The sequence below is a fragment of the Suncus etruscus genome, chromosome 14, assembly GCF_024139225.1.
Source record: "Suncus etruscus isolate mSunEtr1 chromosome 14, mSunEtr1.pri.cur, whole genome shotgun sequence".
Taxonomy (NCBI): Eukaryota; Metazoa; Chordata; class Mammalia; order Eulipotyphla; family Soricidae; genus Suncus; species Suncus etruscus.
In genome coordinates, this window is record NC_064861.1 from 2207139 (window position 1) to 2230776 (window position 23638).

Consider the following 23638-nt stretch of genomic DNA (forward strand, 5'->3'; position numbering starts at 1 on the left):
GTCCACTTACCTGGCCATATGTTTTCAATAGTATCTTAAGAACTCTCTCAAAGAAGAAGAGTATATAAAATCCACCAAACACAGCGACAGCCTTCTCAATATAGTTGTCAACCTTGGGATTGAAGCCAAAGGCCTGGGTGCAGAGAAAAAGGCAACAGAGAGAGTGAGCATAGTGTAACGGATAGGGCAACTGCTTTGAATGCAGCTAACCCCGGACCAACGTCGGTTTGAATCTCGACCTCCCACATGGTCCCCGAACTTGACTTCTGGCTGAAGAACCAGAAGAACCCCAGGGAGTTGCCTGGTGTGACTCTAGACAAAAATAAAAAGGCAACAGAGGCAAAGTCACAGAAAATAGCTTCGAAGTTTCCCAGTTACATCATTTTCACCACAGCTTTTTAAGTTCATCTTATCTACTTGCCCATTTCACAAACCAAAAACACTGAAATTTGAGCAATGAAACTGCTGGCAATGACAAAGTTGTCTCCTAACCTGAGAAATTTCTATGGCCTAAAGCAGCTGAGTCTCTGGGCCTATGTACCCAAAGGAGCCACTTCTGGTGCAGGAACCCAGGTTGGCAGAAAACATCCTATCCAGGCAACACAGAGAAATCAGATGCCGATTATCCCTTTTCTTCATAATGGCAGAGTGGCCTGGACATACATCGAGTTGAGCTTTTCAGGACAACCAGGACGGTCTCTTCTACCTGCCTGACAGAGCAACAACAGTCCAGCCACTGCCTGGCCTAGACCAGGGACCTCTGAGAAAGGTGATGCCTGCTCTCAGCCTCACTCACACACAGGCTGCCTGGCATCTGGCAGCCACTAGAGGGCATCTGGCAACCACTGGCAACCACTAGAGCTCCTAACCACAGGTAGCAAAGATGCACAAAGCACCACTCTGGGGGCTGCACAAGGCGGGGAGGATGCCCTACTCTGCCTCGCACATGCCCCATGGCCTTACCTCGGGAATGAGCTGGAAGATGGCATTGGAAAACAGTGTGCCGATTGCCAGTCCTATAAAGTAGGTCAGGATCTTGGGGAAGTAGGATTTCTTGATCAACGGAGTCAGAACCAGCCCCAGGAGAGATGCCATGTTGATAAACGTGATCGACAGAAATCCATAGCCCCACACTGTGGGTTAGAAAAGGGGAGAATTAGAGTGTAAATCACTAGCAGAATCTTGGGCTCGGGGAGCCAAAAACAAAAGTCTTCTTTATAAGCTAGGCACAGATTATTGGGGAATGAGGCCTTCATAGGAACACTCAATGAGAAACTGAGAGCAAAGAAACGTGGGGAGCCACAAGCCCAGGCTGCCAGAATTCTCAAAGAGCAATGATAGGGTTAAGGACCTACAGAGCTGACAGAGTGGGAGGGCTCCCGTGACAGGGGTTGGGGGTGTCTCAGAGCAAGTGTCTACTCAGACAATGTCTACTAAACTTGGAATGATACAGAGAAGATGAGCATGGCCCCTGAGCAAGGTTGACACACAAATTCATTAATCGTTCCTTATTTTAAAAAAAGATATATAAACTAGGAGCACTAACAATAAATTTGGGTAACCAAATAAGTTTTTTAATAATACGATAAGATTAGATAACTGATCAATTAACTCTGAGCCAAACAATGTGTAATACAACAAGCATAGCATAAAGCTAAGATCACGTATGGCCAAAAAGTCTGCTTCATAATATTTTTGAACACACAAGTATACTTCTGACTCCCCAGGTAGAAAGCACATAACTAATGGAGCTTCGGTAAGCCCCACTTGGGCTCCCAGTGATGCTGAAGGGAGCAGCACACTGACAGCACACTGACAGCACGTCTCCCCAGAGCAAAGGCAGGGGCGGCACTCACGTACCTTCTGAGATGCTGGGCTTCGAGCTGAGTGTGGGACGGGTCTCACAGGGATGGAAGTTGAGCTGCTGGAGGATGGCAGGGCAGATGATAGGTAGGTCGGAGCTGCTCAGTGGAGTGGTGTTGGAGAAGCCATGCAGGGCAAATAGATCCTCAGCAGATAGGCACTGGCATGGAGGTGAGGCAAGCACAGGCACGTAAGTATAAGAAAGGCGGGAGCAGCAGAGCCAGGAGGGACGAACAAGCACCCCACACACCTGCAGCCCCCCAAGAGGGTAGACAGCACCTGACAGGCTCCACTAGTCTATGGCCCTTTGACCCTGCAACAGGGCCCAAAGCAAGCGCCTTTGTCCCATTCGTACAAACATCACCAGTATCTCCTGGCACCTCTGCCAAGGAAGAATCACACTGGGGCTTTCCAAGAACTTGAAAAATTAAAGTGACCCATATAGCCAGAGTGATAGTTCAGAGGATGGGGTGCTTGCTTTGCATGCAACAAACCTGGGTTCGATCTCCCAAGTCCCAGCAGTGATTCCTGAGTGCAAAGCCAGGAGGAATTGCTGAGCATCATTGGGCATGACTCAAAAACAAAATAAAATAAAGTGAAGCCACAGCATTCCAACACAGGCATCTTGGCTAGTCAGTGGTCCTGGTTTTCCTTCTCATATTTTATGGGGGGTTGTTTGGATGGATGTCTATGAGATACTTGCAGACTGATATTCTTAAACACTTTCATGATTAATGAGTTTATCCATTTCTCTTGAACAATATAATAATCCTAATATGTAAAAAGTTGCTTAAAAATATGTCTTTGGGGAGTAACCCCTGAGCACTGCAGGGTGTGACCCAAAAACCAAAAAAATAAAATAAAATAAAAAAGGGGGCCAGAGAGATAGCATGGAGGTAGCGCATTTGCCTTGCATGCAGGACGATGGTTCGAATCCTGGCATCCCTTATGGTACCCCAAGCCTGCCAGGGGTGATTTCTGAGCATAGAGCCAAGAGTAACCCCTGAGCGCTGCCAGGTGTGACCCAAAAACCAAAAAATAAAAATAAAAAATATATCTTTGGAGGTGGGAGCAATAGCACAGCAGGGAGAGAGTTTGCCTTGCATGCAGATAGCCCGGGTTCAATCCCTGACATTTCATATGGTCTCCCAAGCCCACTAGAAGAGATTCATGAGCACTAAGCCAAGAATAACTGGGTGTGGTGCTAGGTATGACCCTAAAACAAGCCTCCCAAAAAAGCCTTTGGCATAAGACCGAGAGATGGGTTAAAACACTTACTTGCCTTGCATAAGGCTGACCTGGTTTTAATCCAGTAAATCCTATGAACTGCCTGGTTTGTTTTGTTTAGCACAAAGTACCACTTGATGACATGCCTGGTTTGTTTTGTTTAGCACAAAGTGCCACTTGATGACATGCAGATGTGCAGTGGGTACCTTTTCTGTGTTCTACAAAGTTTTAAAAGTAGCTCAGGTCCAAGCTGTTTAGAAATTCATTCACAGTGAGGAATCGAATATGTATTAGAAAAAAAAAAAACTAATTCTTCAAAGACATCTTATGTGGGGGATATGTTAGCTATAAACATCTGTCTAGCTTAATCAAGAACACAAAAGAAGCAGAACGCGCTGCCACAACTCCTAAACATAAGAATGAAGATGTCTTTCTTTCTTCTTTCCTTTTTCACAGGGACCACATCCACTGGTCTAGGAGTGAACCCTGGGCCACTTCCAGAGGTGGGGAGGGGGGGTGGGTCATCAGCATCAGGTAGGTGGTGCTGGAACAAACTCAGGGTTTGCATGGGCCAGGCCCCACCTATAGGAGCCAAGGCCGCAACCCTGAAAACTGTTCGAAATAAGTGCAATGTGGAAAAATCCTTTACATTGCAAGGCGGAGAGATCCTAAGATCTGTGTGGGTTGATGAGGGTTAATGTGTTTGTGATCTTTCTTTTTTTTTTTTTTTTTTTTTTGGTTTTTGGGCCACACCTGTTTGACGCTCAGGGGTTACTCCTGGCTATGCGCTCAGAAGTCGCTCCTGGCTTGGGGGACCATATGGGACACCGGGGGATCGAACCGCGGTCCGTCCTAGGCTAGTGCTGGCAAGGCAGACACCTTACCTTTAGCGCCACCGCCCGGCCCCGTGTTTGTGATCTTTTAAGACAGAACACATAGCTCCTTCTCTTCTCTCTTTCTCTCTCCTCTTCTCTATTTCTCTCCTGTTTTTCTCTCTTCTCTCTTTCTTTCTCCCCGGCCCCGTGTTTGTGATCTTTTAAGACAGAACACATAGCTCCTTCTCTTCTCTCTTTCTCTCTCCTCTTCTCTATTTCTCTCCTGTTTTTCTCTCTTCTCTCTTTCTTTCTCCCCTCTCTTCTCTCCTCTCCCTTTCCCTCTCGCGTGTGTGTGTGTGTGTGTGTGTGTGTGTGTGTGTGTGTGTGTGTGTGTGTGTGTGTGTGTGTCGCACTCTCTCCCATCAGCAGAGGGCGCCATGGCCCTTCACAGTAGAGACAGGCAAATGTGCTGATGAGGGAAAGCAGTCCAGTCCATGGACATGTAGGATGGCACACAGAGACAGACGCCCAAGGAGACGCCACCACTCGCTCACTTGTTCTTTTTTTTTTTTTTCTCTGTAGTTTGGAGTCACACCCAGTGATGCTCAGGGCTCACTCCGGGTGTACTTGGGGCACCACGTGGGAATCGAATGGACCTCTGTCATATCTGAGGTCCCACATACAGCCAGGAACATTTTTAAGATCCGTGTGCCTTGGGCCCCTGCAGGCCTGCCTGATGCTGGTGGCTAATGGCTCCTTGTGGGGGATGGAAGACTGGGATTGGCTCACCTCAGAGCCAGAACAGGGAAGCAGGTGACATTGCCGAACCCCACAGAAAACCCCACATCCTCTTCCAGCCCTGCACCTCCAGGTCTGGGCAAGCACTTTAAGAAGAGTTTAAGAAACTCAGGGCACAGGGAGCCTGGGCTCTCTCTCCATGGTGTCTCCCCACTTCTGCCCAGCAGGAACCCAGGCAGAAGAACCAGCCCCAGATTCTTCTCATGGTCTGTTCAGTTCATTTTCCCTGGCACTCCCTTCTCAGCAGCCTGGGTCCCCATGGCTCCCTGCATGTGGCAGAGGGAGGACCTCACCCACATTTCCCAACACTGCTCCTGGGAGCACCAAGGAGCTGGGCCACAGCTGACGAGTAACACACTCTGTGTGCCGCAGCATGGGGCTGAGTAGGTTTAGATAGCTCCTACACTGACCACCCACCCTCTCAACTCCCTGGAGACCCACTCACTCCCTCTATCCTCCGGATGCTCTCCACTAAGAACCATGACCCTCCCAGTCCACCCCGTGTTCCCACCCCGCTCCTGTCCCAAGGTGCCGCATCATCCCTAGTTGTCCTGGGCTGCAAATATCCCAGTATTAGGAGAGTGGGTTGGTTGATGGGCTGGAGCCGGCTCTACAGGTTGGGAGTACAGATTAGTTCTGAGGAATGGCAGGACCTCAGCCAACCTTCGTCAACATTGCTCAACACAAATACATGGAATCACCCATGACAAAACTGCCCCTGAACTTCCCCTCTGAGATTCCTCTTCAGATCTGACTCATTATTACTGTTCCAAGATAAAACAGATTGACCTAAGGTTTGAGCAAGAATATTCTCAAAAGATGGCCTCCCATTTTCAGACCAGTTCAGTAGGCTCCAAATTTGTTTCCCCAAATTTGTTTTTCCATTTTCCCCACCTATTTTCTCAGTTTTCTTACACTTAATAAGGCCGTCATGGTGATGTGGTTCTACCACAAAGGCACACCCACACACACCTATACACAAAGCACACACACTCCTTAAGACAAAGACAAAGAGTGACTTCTAAAATGTGACTATAGAAAATTCAAACGCGTTTGCCCAGCAAAAGAAACTCAAACTCTAATTAAAAAGACAACTGACTGAATGGGAAAAAATATTTGCCCATAATTCATCAGATAAAGGGTTGCTATGCAAGATCAATAAACAAAACTTAAAAGAAATGTATAATGACCTATCAATGAGGGGAGTAACTGAATAAGCCCTTCCCAAGCAAGACATGTATAGCCAACAGTATTGAAAAAGTGCTCATCCCTCATGATTAACAGAATGCAAATCAGAACTATGAGATACCTATCACCTCTTCTCACACCGGTGAGAAAGGCACATCTCCCAAAATCTGGAAACAGCAGTGTTGGCAGGTCATGATAAGAAAGGATCCCTGGGCCCAGAGAGATAGCACAGCGGTGTCTGCCTTGCAAGCAGCCGATCCAGGACCAAAGGTGGTTGGTTCGAATCCTGGTGTCCCATATGGTCCCCGTGTCTGCCAGGAGCTATTTCTGGGCAGACAGCCAGGAGTAACCCCTGAGCACTGCCGGGTGTGACCCAAAAAAGAAAAGAAAAGAAAAGAAAAAAAAGATCCCTTTTCCACAACCAATGGATATGTTGCCTGGTTTGGCCTTCATGAAAAGCAATATAGAAATCAGATCTCTCCAAAAAATCTTGGCATCTGTCTCCCAAAAAAGAAAGCATTCAAAAGGATGTATGAATGCATATTTATCGTGACACTTAGTAAAGTAGCTAAAAAGTGGAAACAATGTAAACACCCACCTACAGATAAATGGATCATGAAGTCATGGCACATATACACAACGAACACTAGAAAAAAAAAAACAAAATCCAGCAATTTGTACCAATATAGATGCAACTAGATGATATCATGATGGTTGAAGTCTAAGAAGGCAAGAAATAGGTACAGAATGATATCTCTTATATGTGAACTTAAAGATACAAGGCAAGGTAGCAATAAAGGTCTAAGGCAGGGGTCTCAAACTTGAGGCCCATGGGCCATTTGTGGCCCTCCATACAACATTTTGTGGCCAGCAGCCGGCCTCCAAATATTGCAGTATTCGCGATTATTTGCTTACCAAATAATCGCAATAAAAATCTCATTAGTAAGAAAAAAATTGCATTAAACATTCGCATACCGCAAGCAGTTCCGTTAGGGTTATGCAAATGTTTAATGCGATTTTTAGCGATTTTTTTCTTACTAATGCGATTTTTATTGTGAATATTCGGTAAGCGAATAATCACAAATACTTTGCGCCTAGTGCAGACATCATTTCCGCTGCTCCTGCCCGCTGTCTCTTGCATTATCGGAGGCCTAAGGGAGAGAAGTTTATTACAAAATTAGATTTTGTCATACCTTCATCATGACTTCATCAAAGCCTGCAGTGAAGAGAAAGACTGGTGACGAGCACAGACAATTTCAGGAAAAGGGGGAGACACAGTATTTCTTTGTTGAGCACAGGGGCATCCCCACATGTCTTATTTGCTCAGAGAAAGTTGCAGTGCACAAGGAATACAACTTGAAACGCCATTATTCAACTAAACATGCTGAGGAATGTGCAAAATATCAAGGAAATGAGAGAGCCAAGTGGGTTGCCAGTCTTAAAGCATGTCTAATGAGGCAACAAGATTTCTTCAAGAAAGCAACCAAAGAGAATGTTGCATCAGCCGAAGCTAGTTACATGGTTAGTGAGATGATTGCTAAGGCAGGGAAACCATTCACAGAAGGAGAGTTTGTTAAAAAATGCATGTTACGGGCTGCAAGTATTATCTGTCCGGAAAAGAAAGCTCAGTTTAGCAAAATCAGCCTTTCTGCCAACACTGTGGCAGAGTGTATTTCTGACATGTCAAGTGACATTTATCATCAACTGTGTGAGAAAGCCAAATGTTTTGATGCATACTCAGTTGCTCTTGATGAGGGCACAGATATAACAGACACTGTGCAACTCACAATTTATGTTCATGGTGTTGATTGCAATTTTGAATTGACAGAGGAGCTGCTCACAATAATTCCAATGCATGGCCAGACCACCGCTAATGAGATATTTTGGCATTGTGTGATGCCATTGAGAATGTAGGTTTGCCATTGAAGAGGTTTGTTGGAATAATAACTGATGGAGTGCCATTGATGACAAGGAGGAAAAATGGACTGGTGGCACTTGTTCAAAAAAAACTTGAAAAGGAGAGTGTAGAGAAGGCCATTGCTCTTCACTGCATTATCCATCAGCAGGCCCTTTGCAGTAAATGCCTGCCGTGTGACAATGTGATGTCTGTTGTTGTGAAATGCATCAACCAAATCAGATCCAGGGGCTTAAAGCACAGGAAGTTCCGTGCTTTTTTAGAGGAAACGGAGTCAGAATATGGAGGTGTGCTCTATTTCACCAAGGTACATTGGCTCAGCAGGGGAAATGTCCTGAAAAGATTTTTTGAGTTGAGAGAAGTGAGAGCCTTCATGGAGAAGGATGGGAATGCTGTTTCTGAGTTGAGTGATCACAAATGGCTCATGGACTTAGCTTATCTTGTTGACATCACACATAAGCTGAATGTACTAAACAAGATGTTACAAGGCCCAGGGCAGCTTATCAGTGCTGCCTATGACAATGTGAGAGCATTCTCCACAAAACTTGTGTTATGGAAATCCCAGCTCTCTCAGACAAACAAACCTTTGCCATTTCCCAGCATACAAGGAACTTGTCGATGCAGGCATACCATTCAGTGGTGAGAAATATGTTGATGCTATTTTTAAGCTAGAGAAAGAATTTGATCACAGATTTGCAGACTTCAAAAAGCACAGAGCCACTTTCCAAATTTTTGTGGACCCCTTTTACTTTGATGTGCAAGATGCCCCTCCTGTGCTTCAAATGGAGCTCATTGACATGCAATACAACTCTGATCTCAAAGCCAAGTTCAGGGAGATTAGTGGAAAAGCAGACATGCATGGGCAATTTTTGAGAGAATTGCCCCCTAGCTTCCCTGAGCTTTTCCGAATGTTCAAGTGCACCATGTGCCTTTTTGGGAGCACATATTTGTGTGAAAAGTTATTCTCCACATTGAACTTCAATAAGTCAAAGTACAGGTCTAGACTTAATGATGATCATCTTCAAGCCATACTGAGGGTCTCAATTGCTTCCTCTCTAAAACCAAATGTGGTTCAGATTTGTGAGAAGAAGCGCTATCAAGTCTCTGGCAGCAAGAAATAGGCAAAAGATGCCATGTTTAGAAGAACTGTTCATAATCTTCACTCAATGTTCTATTCATATTCAGAAGAAGTAATTAAAACTGTTAATAATGACGTTTGAGGACTTTTTTTTTTTTGTGAAATCCTTTATGTGGCCCTGCCTCACCCAGACTTTGCCTCCTGCAGCCCCCAGATAAATTGAGTTTGAGATCCCTGGTCTAAGGCAACATAATAGAAGAACTGATCCACACAAATGAATTAGGGAAGATACCTTGGTAGGAAGAAAGCCTGGATCTTTGGGAGAAAAAGAGTTACACTGACTATGGGGATGATGTTGGAATAATGTGCATGAGAAACCATTACTAATAGCACTGTAAACCACAGAATCTCAATTTAAAAAAAAAAAAAACATTAAGTGCCTCTTCTATATAATGTTCCCCATGGTGCTCAAAGCTTACTCCTGGATCTAGCTAGCCTAGGAAGGACCGCAATTCGATCCCCCGGCATCCCATATGGTCCCCCAAGCCAGGAGCAATTTCTGAGCTCAAAACCAGGAGTAACCCTTGAACATCATCGGGTGTGGCCCAAAACCCAAAAAAAAAAAAAAATCATACTGAGCATTGAAATAAAGGGAAGGGCCGATGCATGCCCAGAAGTGCAGGCCAGTTCAGAGCATACTCAGGTACACCCTCAACAGACCAGTTAACAACCACCACCGCCTCCCTGAGAAAGTTAACCATCACCACATAGTGATGGTGACTTTTTATAGATCAGAACTGCACTGACTGAGAGCTCATTTGCATATAGCACAAGCCTTCCCTGGTCTTACTCCCTGGCCTTGTATATAAGAGCTTCTGGCCTCCTGGTGAGTCCTGAGGCCCATCACATGGTTACTGTAGAATTTCAGTAAACGTGGGCTTTGACTCGAGCATGACAGAACAAGCCACAGGGCCCCTTGTAATCAATAGGGACCGAGGCAAGCACTTCACTTTCTGGCTGCCAGGGCCCAAACCACCCAGCATCAGCACCAAAAGGATATCCCAGCACAGCTGGCAGCAGGGCTGTAGGCAGCCCTCCCATTTCCAGGAGAGCTGAAGCAACACACACACACACACAGAAACATACACACACACACACACACACACACACACACACACACAAAATGGAGCTGGATGGAGGGTGAGACGCCAGGTCCCACACCATGTAGACTCAGCTCCTGTGTGCTTGGTGACCCCAGTGGGCTTTGTGGCCTCAGCTGTCCCAGCAGTGGCTTCTGTAGCACTGTCTCTATAAGGGGACACTCCTGTCACTCGGGAGCCTGCCCTGAGGTTGTCCCCACTGTTCCTTCATCCCAAGGCTGTGGTCCAAGCTGCCTTTCCTGCCCTGAAGGAATGGAGCCTGAAACTGAGCCCTGGACACTTGTCTGCTCGAAAGCACCACAGGCCTAGGGACCGCCTACACCTGTCACTGCTCCCATCCCGGGAGCCATGTGTTGCATGCAAGAAATCCAAGGCCCACAGGCTGCTTGAGGATCCTGGAGGTGACAGGGGTGGGAATCTTGGAGGAAGCTGTTCTCCGTACCCCAACGGTTCTTCTAAGCCCATGGTGAAAGGGTGAGGACTACCTTGGGGGGATTGACTCCTCCTGCCCCCTTCTACTATGTGAGGACAGTATGATATCTATGGACTTTGCACCAGGCTAAGGATGTCATGCCCCTCAGTTTGTTATTTCTATTGGAGCCATGCAGGGGCTACTGCATGGGAAAGCAGCTGAGCTGGGCCCGGGACATGGGAGGTTTCCCAAGTGCCACAGTGCTGGTTTCCAACCAACCAGTCACTGCAGAAGTAAGGCTCTGGCATTCCTACTTACAGGCATAAAGAAAACCTGGACTGAGGAGGGCACCCAAGTAAAGTGGCAGCTGGAATTTCAGCTCCAGTCATGCTAGTCTTGTGCTGGGCCTTATAAGATTAGAGACTGAAAACGCCCACAAAGAAACTCACCCAACTTCACGTCATTTTGAACCAGATTGATGAACAAAATGCCTGGGAAGCCTTCCTTAGAAACACATCGGATTTTGCTCTGCCTTTAAAAGATCATGTATTTCTTTTCAGAACTAAATGTTATCTTTAAAAACAAATTAAAGCATAAAGGGGAAGAGCAATAGCAATGGATCTGGGTTCAGCCAGGATCATTGCCAGGTATAACCCTGCAAAAAAATTTTTTTTAATCAGGGCATTAAACATTTGCACCTGAAGCTAAAATACATTTTTCAGATTAATATCTTTGGTTTAGATTTCACACATTTTAGTTTTTGATCTTAAAACTTTAGACCAAAAATTCAAAAACAGAGGATCTTCAAAAGGAGTCAGAAACTAGACTCAGCAAGGTTCCATATGAAGATTTTCTAAATCCCAGATCCATCTACATAAAGATAACTTATTTCATTTCATAAAGTAAGTTGTTAAAGTACCCAGTTTTTACGCTATTCAGGATAATTTTTTGCTTATGTTTGTCCTACCTGAGCAGGAAGCACCTCTGGATTGGATCCTACCCCTTCTGTCCTCCATTCACATGGAGGTGGTTCTACTCTTTCCATTAAAGACCTCGGGTAAGAGAATCAATCTTCTTCTGAGTTCGGTACCACAGCTAGCTAGTCTGCCTGCCGGTACATTTTACCTGCTTGCAATTAGCTTGCAGCGGAAATTCCTGAATCTGTTTATCTCCCAAATCACGTGTGGATTATTTGCCGTGTTGGAGTTGCTTCCAATCCCACATTCCCCAATCCCTCACTAGGACATGAGACTTCTACTATACCTGTCGTGCTAATCTGATCTAATGTTTCTGTCCACAGATATCTTTGGAGAAGGCATCTGCATGCCATAGACACTTGCAACAGCTCTCTTTCATGAGTATGTTTTTTAAGCTAGTTTACTATCATGTCATAATGTTTTATTCTCAGTTGCCTACAGGAAAGAAATCTGGATGCTCTAGACACATAATATGATACTCCATGGTGTAGACTCCCTTTACAGGACTCATTACCACATTACTTAGTATTTGAGACTTGGAAATAATGATTGTTTTGAGAATAGTGTATGCATAATCTTAATTATGAAGCTTTTTCAGCCAAGTTTACCCTCACTAATTTTGACTCCTAGAAATTGAAAACTTTTCCTCTGACCTGACAGCTTTATATTTTTTGAAGCACTTTGACCCATTCCAGCGGGCTCAGTTTTACAACAGATCAATCTTCGTGTGTGTGTGTGTGTGTGTGTGTGTGTGTGTGTGTGTGTGTGTTGCCCACGTTTATGTCAGTCTATTGTCCATCTGTACTATCCATAATATCTGTCTATGTTGTACATTCCTTCCCTCTCCCCAGCTCCTGCTTACCACTTTAAAAATTCTGGAGGGAGACTTGGGGCATTGGTGATGGGAATGTTGCACTGGTGATGGGTGGTGTTCTTTACATGACTGAAACCCAAACACAATCATGTATGTAATCAAGGTGTTTAAATAAAAAATAAATAAATAAATAAATCTAAAAAAAAAATTCTTTTCTGTTGTTTCCCTTCATTCACCCCTGATTTGTTATCTCTCCCCATTTAACCATTTTTATCCTCAATTCTTCACTTCTCAGGAACCGGAACATTCTCCCCACCCCCAACCCTCCCGCCTCTCTTCACCATGGCCTGCTGCTCACAACAGGATTTGGCTTTTGGGAGTCTCAGCTCTGATCTGTGACTCTCACTCCTGATCTGTGACTTCCGTGAGTTGTTTATCAGACTGCCACAAGATCACCTGCTGGCTAAAGCTATGCTCCAAATTCCAGCCCCCTCAGACTATTTCAAAAGACTGAAGGGGAATATGTATATTTCTTTAGGTGTGTTTCTTTAATATGTGTAATTCTTTATTGTGTACTTCCTATGCAAATGTAGTCCCCCCCCTTTGGACTTGTTTAGAAAATTTTAGTAGATATGTATCTTTTGAGTACTGTGCTTCTGCTAAAACCTGGTAATCGGGATTGTTTAGCTTGTTCTTATTATCCCCTCGTTGTTCCTTTTGCATAGGAACAATAAAATGGGGAAATCTTAGGTATAGAGAGAAGTTCCTATCTATTAGGAATAGAACTCCAAAATTGTTATGTTGCAGTGGGGCCTTCCACCCTGAACATTTGTTGCAGTGACTTGTCTTAGGCTTCAGTTGCTTAAACTTCGGCCATTCACCCCTGAACCTTGGATCCCATCTTTGGAACCCACATGGTGTCTGCACCATCACCAGGAATCTTAGTGCTGCCTCAGCACAGACTTACATGAAAGTGGGCTCCTATGCCACCCTGACAACAACTTGGAAACAGCAATGATTTGCTTCCAGGAAGGGCTTCTCTGCCTTGCCACAAAATGGTGAAATGAAACCAAGAAATGCTTGTGTAAAACCCAAATTTCTTTTTTGTTTTGTTTTGTTTTGGGCCACACCCAGCGATGCTCAGGGGTTACTCCTGGCTGTCTGCTCAGAAATAGCTCCTGGCAGGCACAGGGGACCATATGGGACACCGGGATTCGAACCAACCACCTTTGGTCCTTGATCGGCTGCTTGCAAGGCAAACGCCACTGTGCTATCTCTCCGGGCCCAAAACCCAAATTTCTAATAACAAAGCCTAACTGCAAAAACCATGATGAAGAGAACTTTTCCCAGGACCTTAAAGAAAGACCTTGGGATTAGACAACTTAGTCTACCTGGACCCTGTAGTTGGTCTTATGGCACAACGTTTCATGTGTAAGGACACTCTGTTTGTAGGCCAAATGTTTCCTTCTTTCTATTTCCCCAACTTTTGTTGCACCTCTGCAAAATACGGCCACCCTTTTAATCTTTCAGATAGGGCCTTTTGCTTAGAACTATAGGGACACGATTTACTTTATCTCATATTTCTACATTTTCTATGAAATCAAAAGGGGGGTGTTGGAGTAATTGGTTTTTACACTATTCAGGAAAATTCTTTTTTGCTATTCTATTCCCACCTGAGCAAGGAAGTACTTCAAGATTAACCCCTACCCCTATCCACCCATGGGAGTGGTCCTACTCTTCCCAACAAAGACCTCAGGTCAGAGAGACTACTTTTCATTTTGGCTCCACAGCTAGCATGTCTGCCTGCCAGTATCTTTGCCTGCTTATAGAGAGCTTTTGGTGGAAGTGTCTGAACCTGTTTTATCTCCCTAACTTGGTGTCGAGTATTTACTATGTCAGCATTGCTTCCAGACCTGCATCCCCCCCAACCCCCCCCCCCCCGGAGACTAGGGCATGAGATTTCCACTACAGTAGGTCTCTATCACTGGAGAGATAGTACAGGAGTTTAGAAGCTTAACTTGCATGTGGATGACTTCAGTTCTCTCCTTAGCGCCCCATATAGTTCCCTAAAGTTCTGCCAGGAGTGTTCCCTGAGCACTGCCATGTTTGGCCGAAAACAACAACAAAAGTAAGTCTCAAGACTGAGGGAACCCATTTGCTCACTGAGACAGAAAACTGAAAATTCTTTAAGAATAAGTTATTAAAGTTCCCAGTAGGAATTGACCGCTATCCGGAGGTACGAATGGGAAAACTGAAAACTATAATTTCTTAGGTTATCTACAACAATGTTTCTCAACCAGAGACATTTTCCCCTGTTAGATCCTCTAGCTATTCTAAGGGAACATAGGTGAGGATCCCGTAAGTGGATGCTTCTGGAAGAGAGAGGGTGGACTAGGAGATCATGGTCAGAAGAGGATTGAGGGCCAGAGATGCAGCACAAAAGCAAGTTACTTGCTTTGCATGCCAGAGACCCTAGTTCAATCCCCAGCACCACAAATAGCCAAACCAAATAAATAAAACCACCAAACCAGATAAGTAAAACTTTCAAAGAAGAATTGGTTATAATTTCTCCATGAAGTGTGTCCCAAAGAGATATCTCATCCTCTATACTAATACAATTATTGGCATATTTATTTGCCAGGTCATCAACAAGCCTTAAGTTGGCTTTGGCAATTACTTAGCTACTACAATCCAGTCTTGAATACTTCTCATTAATTTTCACCTTTTCTGAATTAGATGGTAAGGTCTCTAAATCCAAAGTCCCATTGTCATTAAAGTTTCTGTGGTCTCAGTACTGTTCTTTTAAATTGTCTTGCTTGTGGAGCTAGGCAAGCAGTTGATAGTAAGTCCTACCCAATCTGACGTAAGAGGTAGTATGCTGACAAGAGACAGTATTGCTTTTTAGGCTATAATTCAAAATTTTGCTACAGCACAATGTTTTGGATTGCCTGGAGTTCTGTCACTTACCTCTCTGCCACACATTCCTCATGTGCAAAGTGAAAATAGTACTGGTTCTTTTATCATTAAGCTGTTATGAGTATAAAATATCCCAATATTTTACAGGGTCCTGGACAATTATGCCTTGCTTGTGTGAGGACTCAAATTTGATCCCCAAACTCCACAACCTCCCCAAGCACCATGGAGTCTCCTGAACACTGTTGGGTTGTGCTTTGGTGGCCTCCGGCACCTCTGAGCCTGCAACAGCATTACATCTCCAGGCCCAAAAGCTGAATCACCAGTTTTCCAGATATTGCTAGGAGTGGCCCCCACACTTCCTGGACATTTCTTTGGAGGCCCTAGATAAATAACAAGAGATATGTTTCATAATAACATACCAATAACGTCTTGTTTGTTTGTTTGTTTTTGTTTTTGGTCACACCTGACAGCGCTCAGGGGTTACTCCTTGCTCCACGCTCAGAAATTGCTCCTGGCAGGCTCTAGGGACCATATGGGATGCCGGGATTTGAACCAATGACCTTCTGCATGAAAGGCAGATGCCTTACCTCCATTCTATCTCTCCAGCCCCACCAATAACTTTTGATATTATTATATATGCTATGAACCATAGACCCAGTGATTCATAAGACAGGAAAATTAAGGTACATATTTGGCAGTTAGATATGGGGAATAATGTAGGGCTTTTTTCCATATGGATCCCAGTAATTCTTTACACAGAGCTAAATTTAGCTTTGGCATCATAGTCAAATAAATTATGAGTGTCCTTTTTTCCCCACACATCTGGGAAACAAAGGTCACACTGTATGGTGAGAATGGGCCCATTTTCCTGAGGGTTTGGACCATACCAAACCCCTTTCCTCTGTTTCCCTGCTTCACTTCCCAGTTTTTCAACTGCATAGAGAAACTGAAAGGCATTCTTAGAACTTTCCCCACCTTCTCTGAATATAAAGAACAAAGAGAGAAGCAATTAAAAGAACAGATGATTTTCCTTTCCTCTGTCCATGGAAGAATGTAATGTGGAGTAAGTGGTTCTCAGAACCATACTTCTGTCACCCACCATCACCCCCATTAAGGGAAAGGCACAGTAATGACAGCGAGTTATGTCTGGGCAAATTTGTAATGAATTTTACACACACACACACACACACACACACACACACACATTCTTCTGTTTCCTTCACAACACTAGTCTAGCCAGAATTGGAGTAAGCAGTACTCACCTCACTGCCTCTCCCTATGGCACCAAAGAACCAGAAACTAGTGAAGGGAAAGAACCAGCAATAGTTAAGTACTGCAAATAGTTCGGTAATAGCAAATGGCTGAAGTAGAAGCTATGACTCTCTGCATACCTGAAACATTTACCATGGCTGCTCTCCCAGAAGACAGGACCTTTAAGTTGCCTTCTACCTATCTCCAAAACAAAGGCAACCTTTAATCTTGTGCAAGCCTCTCTTAGGTATCTGTCTCCATTTGCCTCAATATATTTCATACTCATATGTATATTTTGAAAAGTTTTCCTTTTAGCTCTTTAGTTAGACATAGGATGTGTCAGTCATGCATTATGCGTGTATAGGTCAGAACACCATCCATAAACTGTAAAATTATGTGAAGTCTACATTTTCCTACCCCTCTTAAATTAACTCACTCACTTATTTTAAAAGTAAGGATGCCCAAGGATGTTCAAAAGGCTGGAGCACATTTCTTTCATGATTGAGGCCCACCATTCAATCTCTACCACCACAAGTCCCCCAACTCTGTCTGTGGTGGGCCTGTGAACCTCTAGGGTGATGCTGCATCACATCACTGGCCTCTAGCCTCCGAACATCATGCCACTGATTGACTAAGTATCACCAGTGGAGGACTCCCTGCCACCTCCCACCAAAATTTTTTGAAATATGCATATTTCTCAGGCACTACATGAACCCTTAGAAAAATGAGTTACTTCTTTCAATTTATCTTAAATTGCCTGTATGCTGGGAGTGCAGTCATCTGGAGAAAACTGCGAGTACAATTAATACATGATAACATAGAAGGGGCTCCTGGTAACAAACTCCTGAGATCCAGAAAAGCTTCTCAAAAGCAGTGGTGCCTTGGCTGAGCCCTGAAGCATAACAGTGGACCATTGAATAAAGATAATACTTGAAGAGAGTACACAGGAACAAGATCACAAGAGGGCTCTTAAGCCGCATTAAAAAGTGTTTGAGGTTTATCTTAAAGATACTTAATTGTTTTAATAAGATAAATGACAAGACCAGATTTGTACTTTAAAATTACCAGTTACAGTATAGTAGTCATTCTAAACAGTTGCTCAACACATAAACATTATGTATCACTAGCATAATAAAAACATTTCGGAATTTAAAAATCAAAAGACAAACCAGTAAACCAATACTATCATGGAGTTTGACCCAGACTCTCTAACATGGAGGATTGTGACAGATATCCAAGACTTCAATGGGAAATAGAAGGGTACAGGAACTGCTTAATTAGGAAAGTTCTGGATGGGGAGTGGGCACCTCAGGTTACTCTTGATGTACAGGACCAGACTTCCAGCCTCCAGATTTATACTTCTTTACCACTGAAATGGTTCATGGAATTTTGAACATAGAGGCAAAATCCATGGAAGACTGGATATAAATTGAGAAAGAATTTAAAATAAGATACTGGCGACCAGGAGCTAAGATGACAGCAGAGATGCAGAAAGGGTGAGGAGTGGAGTTCGATAGTATCAGAATAGTCCGAAGAGAGCCCTTCCTGGTGGTGTGGACAAAGGTTATATCTGCCAACACTCCTTGGAAGACCCATTTCTCACGATGGAGGCATTTCCGAAAGCTTAGTGTATTGATCTGAAGAATTAGGATCTTCCTCCTTATCGGGCTATTTATCTAAAGTCTACATAGAAGAATTCAGAGCAAATGTTTTGAAGAGGAATGAGGAGCAAAGAACACTTGAAGAATGATAAAAGACTTTACAGGGAACAAACAAAAGCAACATGAGGCCATTCTTAAATCCTCTGTATGAGTAAACCCAAAGGAATTCAGACTGTGGGGGCTGCTTGGAACTACATTGAACTCCGGAGATACATCAGACTTCTCCCTATTCTTGTTACTGAGAAGTTACCAAAACCAAACAGCATGATCACAGTTGTCTTGTCTCCAGTTAAGGATGCTGAGAAACCTCTCTAAGTGTCCCTTCAAACATCCATAGTTCTGAAGTCCATCACCCAAGTAAAATCAGCTTTAATGCAGCAGCAGCAGCCTTCTTTAAAGGTACAATGTTGTTTATAAATAAATCTTGCGAAGTTTTAATAAACAAAGTCCTGGCCACAAAACGAACTTTTTTTTTTTTTTTTTTTTTGGTTTTTTTCACTTTTCAAAGTGAGAAAATTGGCCATTTCCCAACAGGTCCATATATTGTCTATGCTGCTTTATTGCAAGTAAGAAACTGTGGTTGCATTTTTCTTAGTAGAATTATTTAAGATCTTAATGGCCTTAAATGTAGCCCTAAATTGATTGTTTCCTGCTGGAGCAGATATGAATGTCAACAAATTAATAGATTCTTTTGGAATGACGTTTCAGTCATCACTTAAGTGATGATTGTTGCTTTCATTAGGACTTTTGAGAACATCAAATAGATGTTTGTTAGGCCTGATTAAGTGATAAAATTTCCTGAGCTTCCCTTTGTTTCAAAGTAATTATGAGCTTCTTCTGGTTTCTTTTTGATGCCCACAGAGGCAAAAGAAGATTAGTTAAATATGCAAACATGAGAAGCAAGATGTCATACATATAATTGACCTATTAAGGCATCTGCCTACTCATAGCCAGAATCAAATAGTAATAAACTGAACCCATTTTTCTAAGTCATTTAGACAGTTTCCATAGATTTTGTCGGGGGCAGGGGGCTTAGAACTGTGGTCTTTGTCCCTTTACATTTCACCAACATCTCCAGAAGCTGCAAGATAAGGAGATAATTTAAGTTCAGACAATGTGTGGACTACAGATATGAAGCTTCAAGCAGAGTCCTAACTGCTTTCCAAGCACATGATCTGACTCCTCCTCTTACCTAGAAATACTCGAGTCAACTCAGCTGTTTTCCCCTGTATGAGGGAGCACTGTTACTAGACAAAGAAGAATACTTGGGACTGCATTAGCTTTGTCTTTATCAATATAATACGCCGCCATTCCGCTCACTCCACACATCATTTCTCAGACACGATCTCGCACCACAGCTGCTACTGAAAAATCCAGGCAAACTCTAAGACTGTGCAAACAAAAAGAATGGCGCCTTATCTATACTGATATAAGCAAGAAACTTATCTGTTTCTAGTTTCCGTAACAGTAAACTAACTAGTCAGTGACATTGGCCAACGTTACGTTTCCAAGAGAGGAGGTTAGTGGCACCATTTCCCAACATTTAGGAGCACAAAGGCTGGGTGTGACACGGACCGCGGCCACCACCCGTAACTGGAGAACAATGTGCTAAACACTCGGGGTGGAACAAAAGCAGAAAAGAGGGGGAAAGTCTAAGCGAGGTCACTGGGGTTTGGAAAGCAAAGAGGAGCCGGTTTGGGGAAGGGATGGAAAGATCACTCCGACCTTCCCGATTTTAAACACGGCCCGAAGGTGTCCAGTTTTTATGGAAATCTAGAATAAGGGCCCTGGATAGTCATGAGCACGTGTGACCTTGATCCTGCCCGGCGCCTCTGGCTGTCAGGAAACACCGGGACCTTCTGGAGTCCCGTGCAAACGCGCTGGGTGGGGTTCCACCCTTGGACGGTGGTGGGTGCGAGTTCTTGGCCTGGCTGGAAGCCCAGCTCCGGCCCGTCCGCGTCCGCCGGGCCTGGCCGGGGCCGGGGCTGCCCGTCGGGGGCGGTTCGTTCCCACGGCCGGCCGAGCCGCTCTCAGGCGCGTGTCCGGCACCGGCATCCCGGAGCGCTGTCCGCCCGTTTCTGGAAACCCGTCGCTGGGCCCGGGCGCGCTCGGCGTCCAGCCCAGCTTTCGGTTCCTGCTGCCCGTGCCCGGCGCCCCGCCAGCCCGGAGCGCCCGTTGCGAAAAGCCTCCGGCGCGGACGGCGGCGCCTGCCCTTTGCCCGCCCGCCCGCCCGCCCGGCCTACCTGGTTGAAGTGCAGCTGGCCGGGGGGCACGGCGCCCGCGCCCTCGCCCTCGCCCTCGGGGGCGCCCCCCAGCCGCTCCAGCAGCCCCGCCAGCTGCGCGGCCGACAGGCTCCGGTTGGCGCCGAACACGCTCAGCACGTCCTCGCTGAAGGCGGCCGCGGGCCCCGCCGCGCCCAGCCCGGTGGCCGCGGGGGCACGCCACGCCAGCAGCAGCAGCAGCAGCAGCAGCAGCCGCCGTCCCGCCAGGGCGAGGCCCGGGCCCATCGCCGTCCCGCAGGCGCCCCGCGAGGCTTCGGGGCGCGGGCTCGGCGGCCGGGCGGGCGGTGCGGGGCGCCGCGGTCCGAGGCGGCCACGACCTGCGGGCACAGAGAAGCGGCGCTGCAGCCGGGCGGGCGGGAGGCCCCTCGCCGCCCCCACCCCGCCTCCTGGGTCGCCCGAGATCCGGAGAACAAAGCGGGGCCCGGAGGAAGCCCCCGCGCCGGCCCCGAACTCCGCGCGACCGGTCCGGTCCGGTCGCGGCTCGGAGCTCCGCGGGCGCGCGGCCAGCTGTCCAGCGTCCGGGCGTCCGCTCCTCCGGGGCGCGTGTGGACACGGGGAAGGCAGGGCTCGCTGAGGGCGCCACCTCTTACCTGCCTGCTCCTGCCTCTGCGCCTGTGGCGGGGAAGCGATCGCCCTCTCCAGCCCTGGCCCTAACCTCCCTCTCTCTCTTCCTCCTTCTCCTTCTCTCCCCTTTTCTTTCCCTCACTCCTCTCTCTGCCTCTCTCTCACTCCTCTCTCTTTCTCTCTCTCTCTCTCTCACTCCTCTCTCTGTCTCTCTCTCACTCCTCTCTCTTTCTCTCTCTCTCTCTCACTCCTCTCTCTGTCTCTCTCTCACTCCTCTCTCTGTCTCTCTCTGTCTCTCTCTGTCTCTCTCCTTCTCCCTCCCTCTCTCTCCCTCTCTCTCCTCTCTCTCCTTCCTTATCGCGCCCTCGGACACGTCCACTGCAGAACCTGGGGACCGGCCTGCACCCTTTGCAGATAAGAGGAGGGCTCGGACAGGTCCGCTGGAGAGCTTGGGGACCGGCCCGCACCCTTCGCAGATAAGAACCAGAGCAGGGCCGTGTCCCCGCCTCTCCGCACGTGGCGACACTCCCCTGGACCCATCACCCCGCCTCCCGTTACCTGATAGCAGGTTCCCTCCGGGGAGGTCCCAGCGCCGGGGTCACTGCGGCCTCGGGTCGCTCGGACGGCCCCCCCTCCCAGAAGCCAGCCCGGCGAGTCATCTTCGCGAGCTCAGCAGGAACTGCGTGTTGTCCTGCTCGACCCACTGCCCCAAAGGAAGCCGAAGCCCTGCGCAGGTCGCCGGCCCTTCCTTCCTGCGGCGGCTGCTGGGCTCTGGACGCAGGAAAGGAGGCCGCCGGCTTCCCCGCTGCGGCTCTTCCACCAGTACGCCTCCTGCAGCGTCTGGCGGGCAGAAGACTGGCTCAAGGTGTGCGTGGCGGGACAGACGAGGAAGCCAAGGATCCCCAAACCGAAGAACCCTCCTTTCCTAGCGCAGTTTGAAGAGATGCCAAGTGGGGAGAGGACGATGTCCTCTCAGAGCTGCGGTCTTGGAAGAGAGCGGGGAAGGAGCCTTGGGACACTGAGGAGACCACATGCCCCGGAGTCCCACTGTTCTTGTGTGGCTAAGGAGCAGCGGCAGCAATCACCTGGCCGTGGGGGGGGGGCGGGGGGGGGGAGTCCCTGAAGGCACACGCGCTTGGGGCCAGAGAGCTCAGGCAGCAGGAACCTGCCCTAGCGGGAGTGATCAAGCCTGAGCTCAAGCCCAGGGATTTGCTCAGGCACTTACAAACTTACATACATCACGTCGTGCTCTGAGGGTAAATGCTTCTCTCCGCGCTGTTTTTCAGAAAGAAACAAATTACTCAGTACTTCCCAAAAATTGACTTCTTAACATGAACAAACAACCCCCAAGTCCCCCACCCCCACTGCACGGAGAGGCTACCTCAGCCCTACTGGATGACTTCGAGGATTAGGGGGTTATTACTCACTTGGGAAACCACTATATGCCTGCAAGTTAATCATTGCTCACCTGAACATTCCCTCAGTAAGGTGTTGACTTTCCCATAAATTTAAGTACATTTTAAATAATAACATTCTACAGTGTAAGTTTTGAAAAATAAAATTTTAGGGGCTAGAGAGATAGCACAGTACTAGGGTGTTTGCCTTGCAAGCAGCTGATCCAGGACAGGCATTGGTTAACATCCCAGCATCCCATATGGACCCCGTGCCTGCCAGGAGAGATTTCTGGGCCCAGAGCCAGGACTAACCCCTGGGTGCCGCCGGGTGTGACCCAAAAACCAAAATAAATAAACAGATAAAATTGTATTTTATTTGGAGGCTCGAAGCAGGGGGCTGAGGGAAGCCCATGGAGGAGAGAAGTTTAGTGTGCAAATAGAGCCCTGCCAGCTGACTTGGCGTGCAGATTGGGAAAGGTGATTTGGATAGTCAAGGGGTCGTCCAGCACTAATGTCAGATGCAAAATTTAAAAATAAAATTTAAAATGTGGCTGCTCCCAAGCCCAGCCCTACTGATGAGATAGAGATCCAGTCAGTTACCGATATCCCAGAACTCTGTGAGCTGAGCTGGGGTGCAGGGGCCTCTCCAGCCCAGAGCTACATGGCCAGAAGCACATGTGACTACCTCAGCTTTACTACAGACTTTCAGGGTGGGAGATACGGTCCATGGATCCGAGCTCCTGTCCTCTCCAGGCAGATGGAGTTGGCATTGGATAGAATCTGTAGGACTCTGGTGTTGGTGTATGAGAATGGTTATGCTGGATACGCTGGAAACAAGATATTGGAATTTGGACACAGAAATTGTTTTATCTTTTCTTTTCTTTTTTTGCTCCTGGCTCAAGGGACCATATGGTATAACAGGGATTGAACCAAGGTCTAGCCTGGATTGGTCCTGTGCAAGGCAAATACCCTACCGCTATGCTATCCCACCAGCCCCCAATTATTTTTTATTTTATTTAAACATCGTATTACAAACAGGACTATAGTTGGGCATCAATCACCAACAGAACACCCCCTCTTCAGCAGTACAACATTCCCCCATCAATGTTCCCCTTCTCCCTCCTCCAATAGCCCCTGCCTGTATTCAAAACAGGCATTCTACTTCTCTCATATATTAAATTTTCATGGTAGTTGTTAGTGTATTATTTCTCTTCAGGGGTCCTCAAACTTTTTAAACAGGGGCCAGTTCACTGTCCCTCAGACCATTGGAGGGTCTGACTATAGTAAAAACAAAACTTATGAACGAATTCTTATGCACACTGC

General features: G+C 46.5%; 1 protein-coding gene and 1 non-coding gene across 2 annotated transcripts in view; one reads left to right on the forward strand and one right to left on the reverse strand.

Annotated features, from left to right (window-relative positions):
* SLC39A8 (solute carrier family 39 member 8) overlaps positions 1-21461 on the reverse strand; it is a 36485-nt gene extending 15024 nt beyond the window's left edge. Inside the window, exons 1-5 of the mRNA XM_049786530.1 lie at positions 21285-21461; positions 20319-20969; positions 1861-2023; positions 964-1133; positions 11-133 (exon numbers count right to left, since the gene is read on the reverse strand). Of these exons, the coding sequence (XP_049642487.1) occupies positions 11-133; positions 964-1133; positions 1861-2023; positions 20319-20969; positions 21285-21461 (1284 nt within the window). The remainder of the gene's footprint in view (positions 1-10; positions 134-963; positions 1134-1860; positions 2024-20318; positions 20970-21284) is intronic.
* LOC126029202 (U6 spliceosomal RNA) lies at positions 1411-1516 on the forward strand. The gene has a single exon (XR_007502850.1). It is a non-coding gene; the product is annotated as a U6 spliceosomal RNA (small nuclear RNA).
* Positions 21462-23638: the final 2177 nt, after the last annotated feature.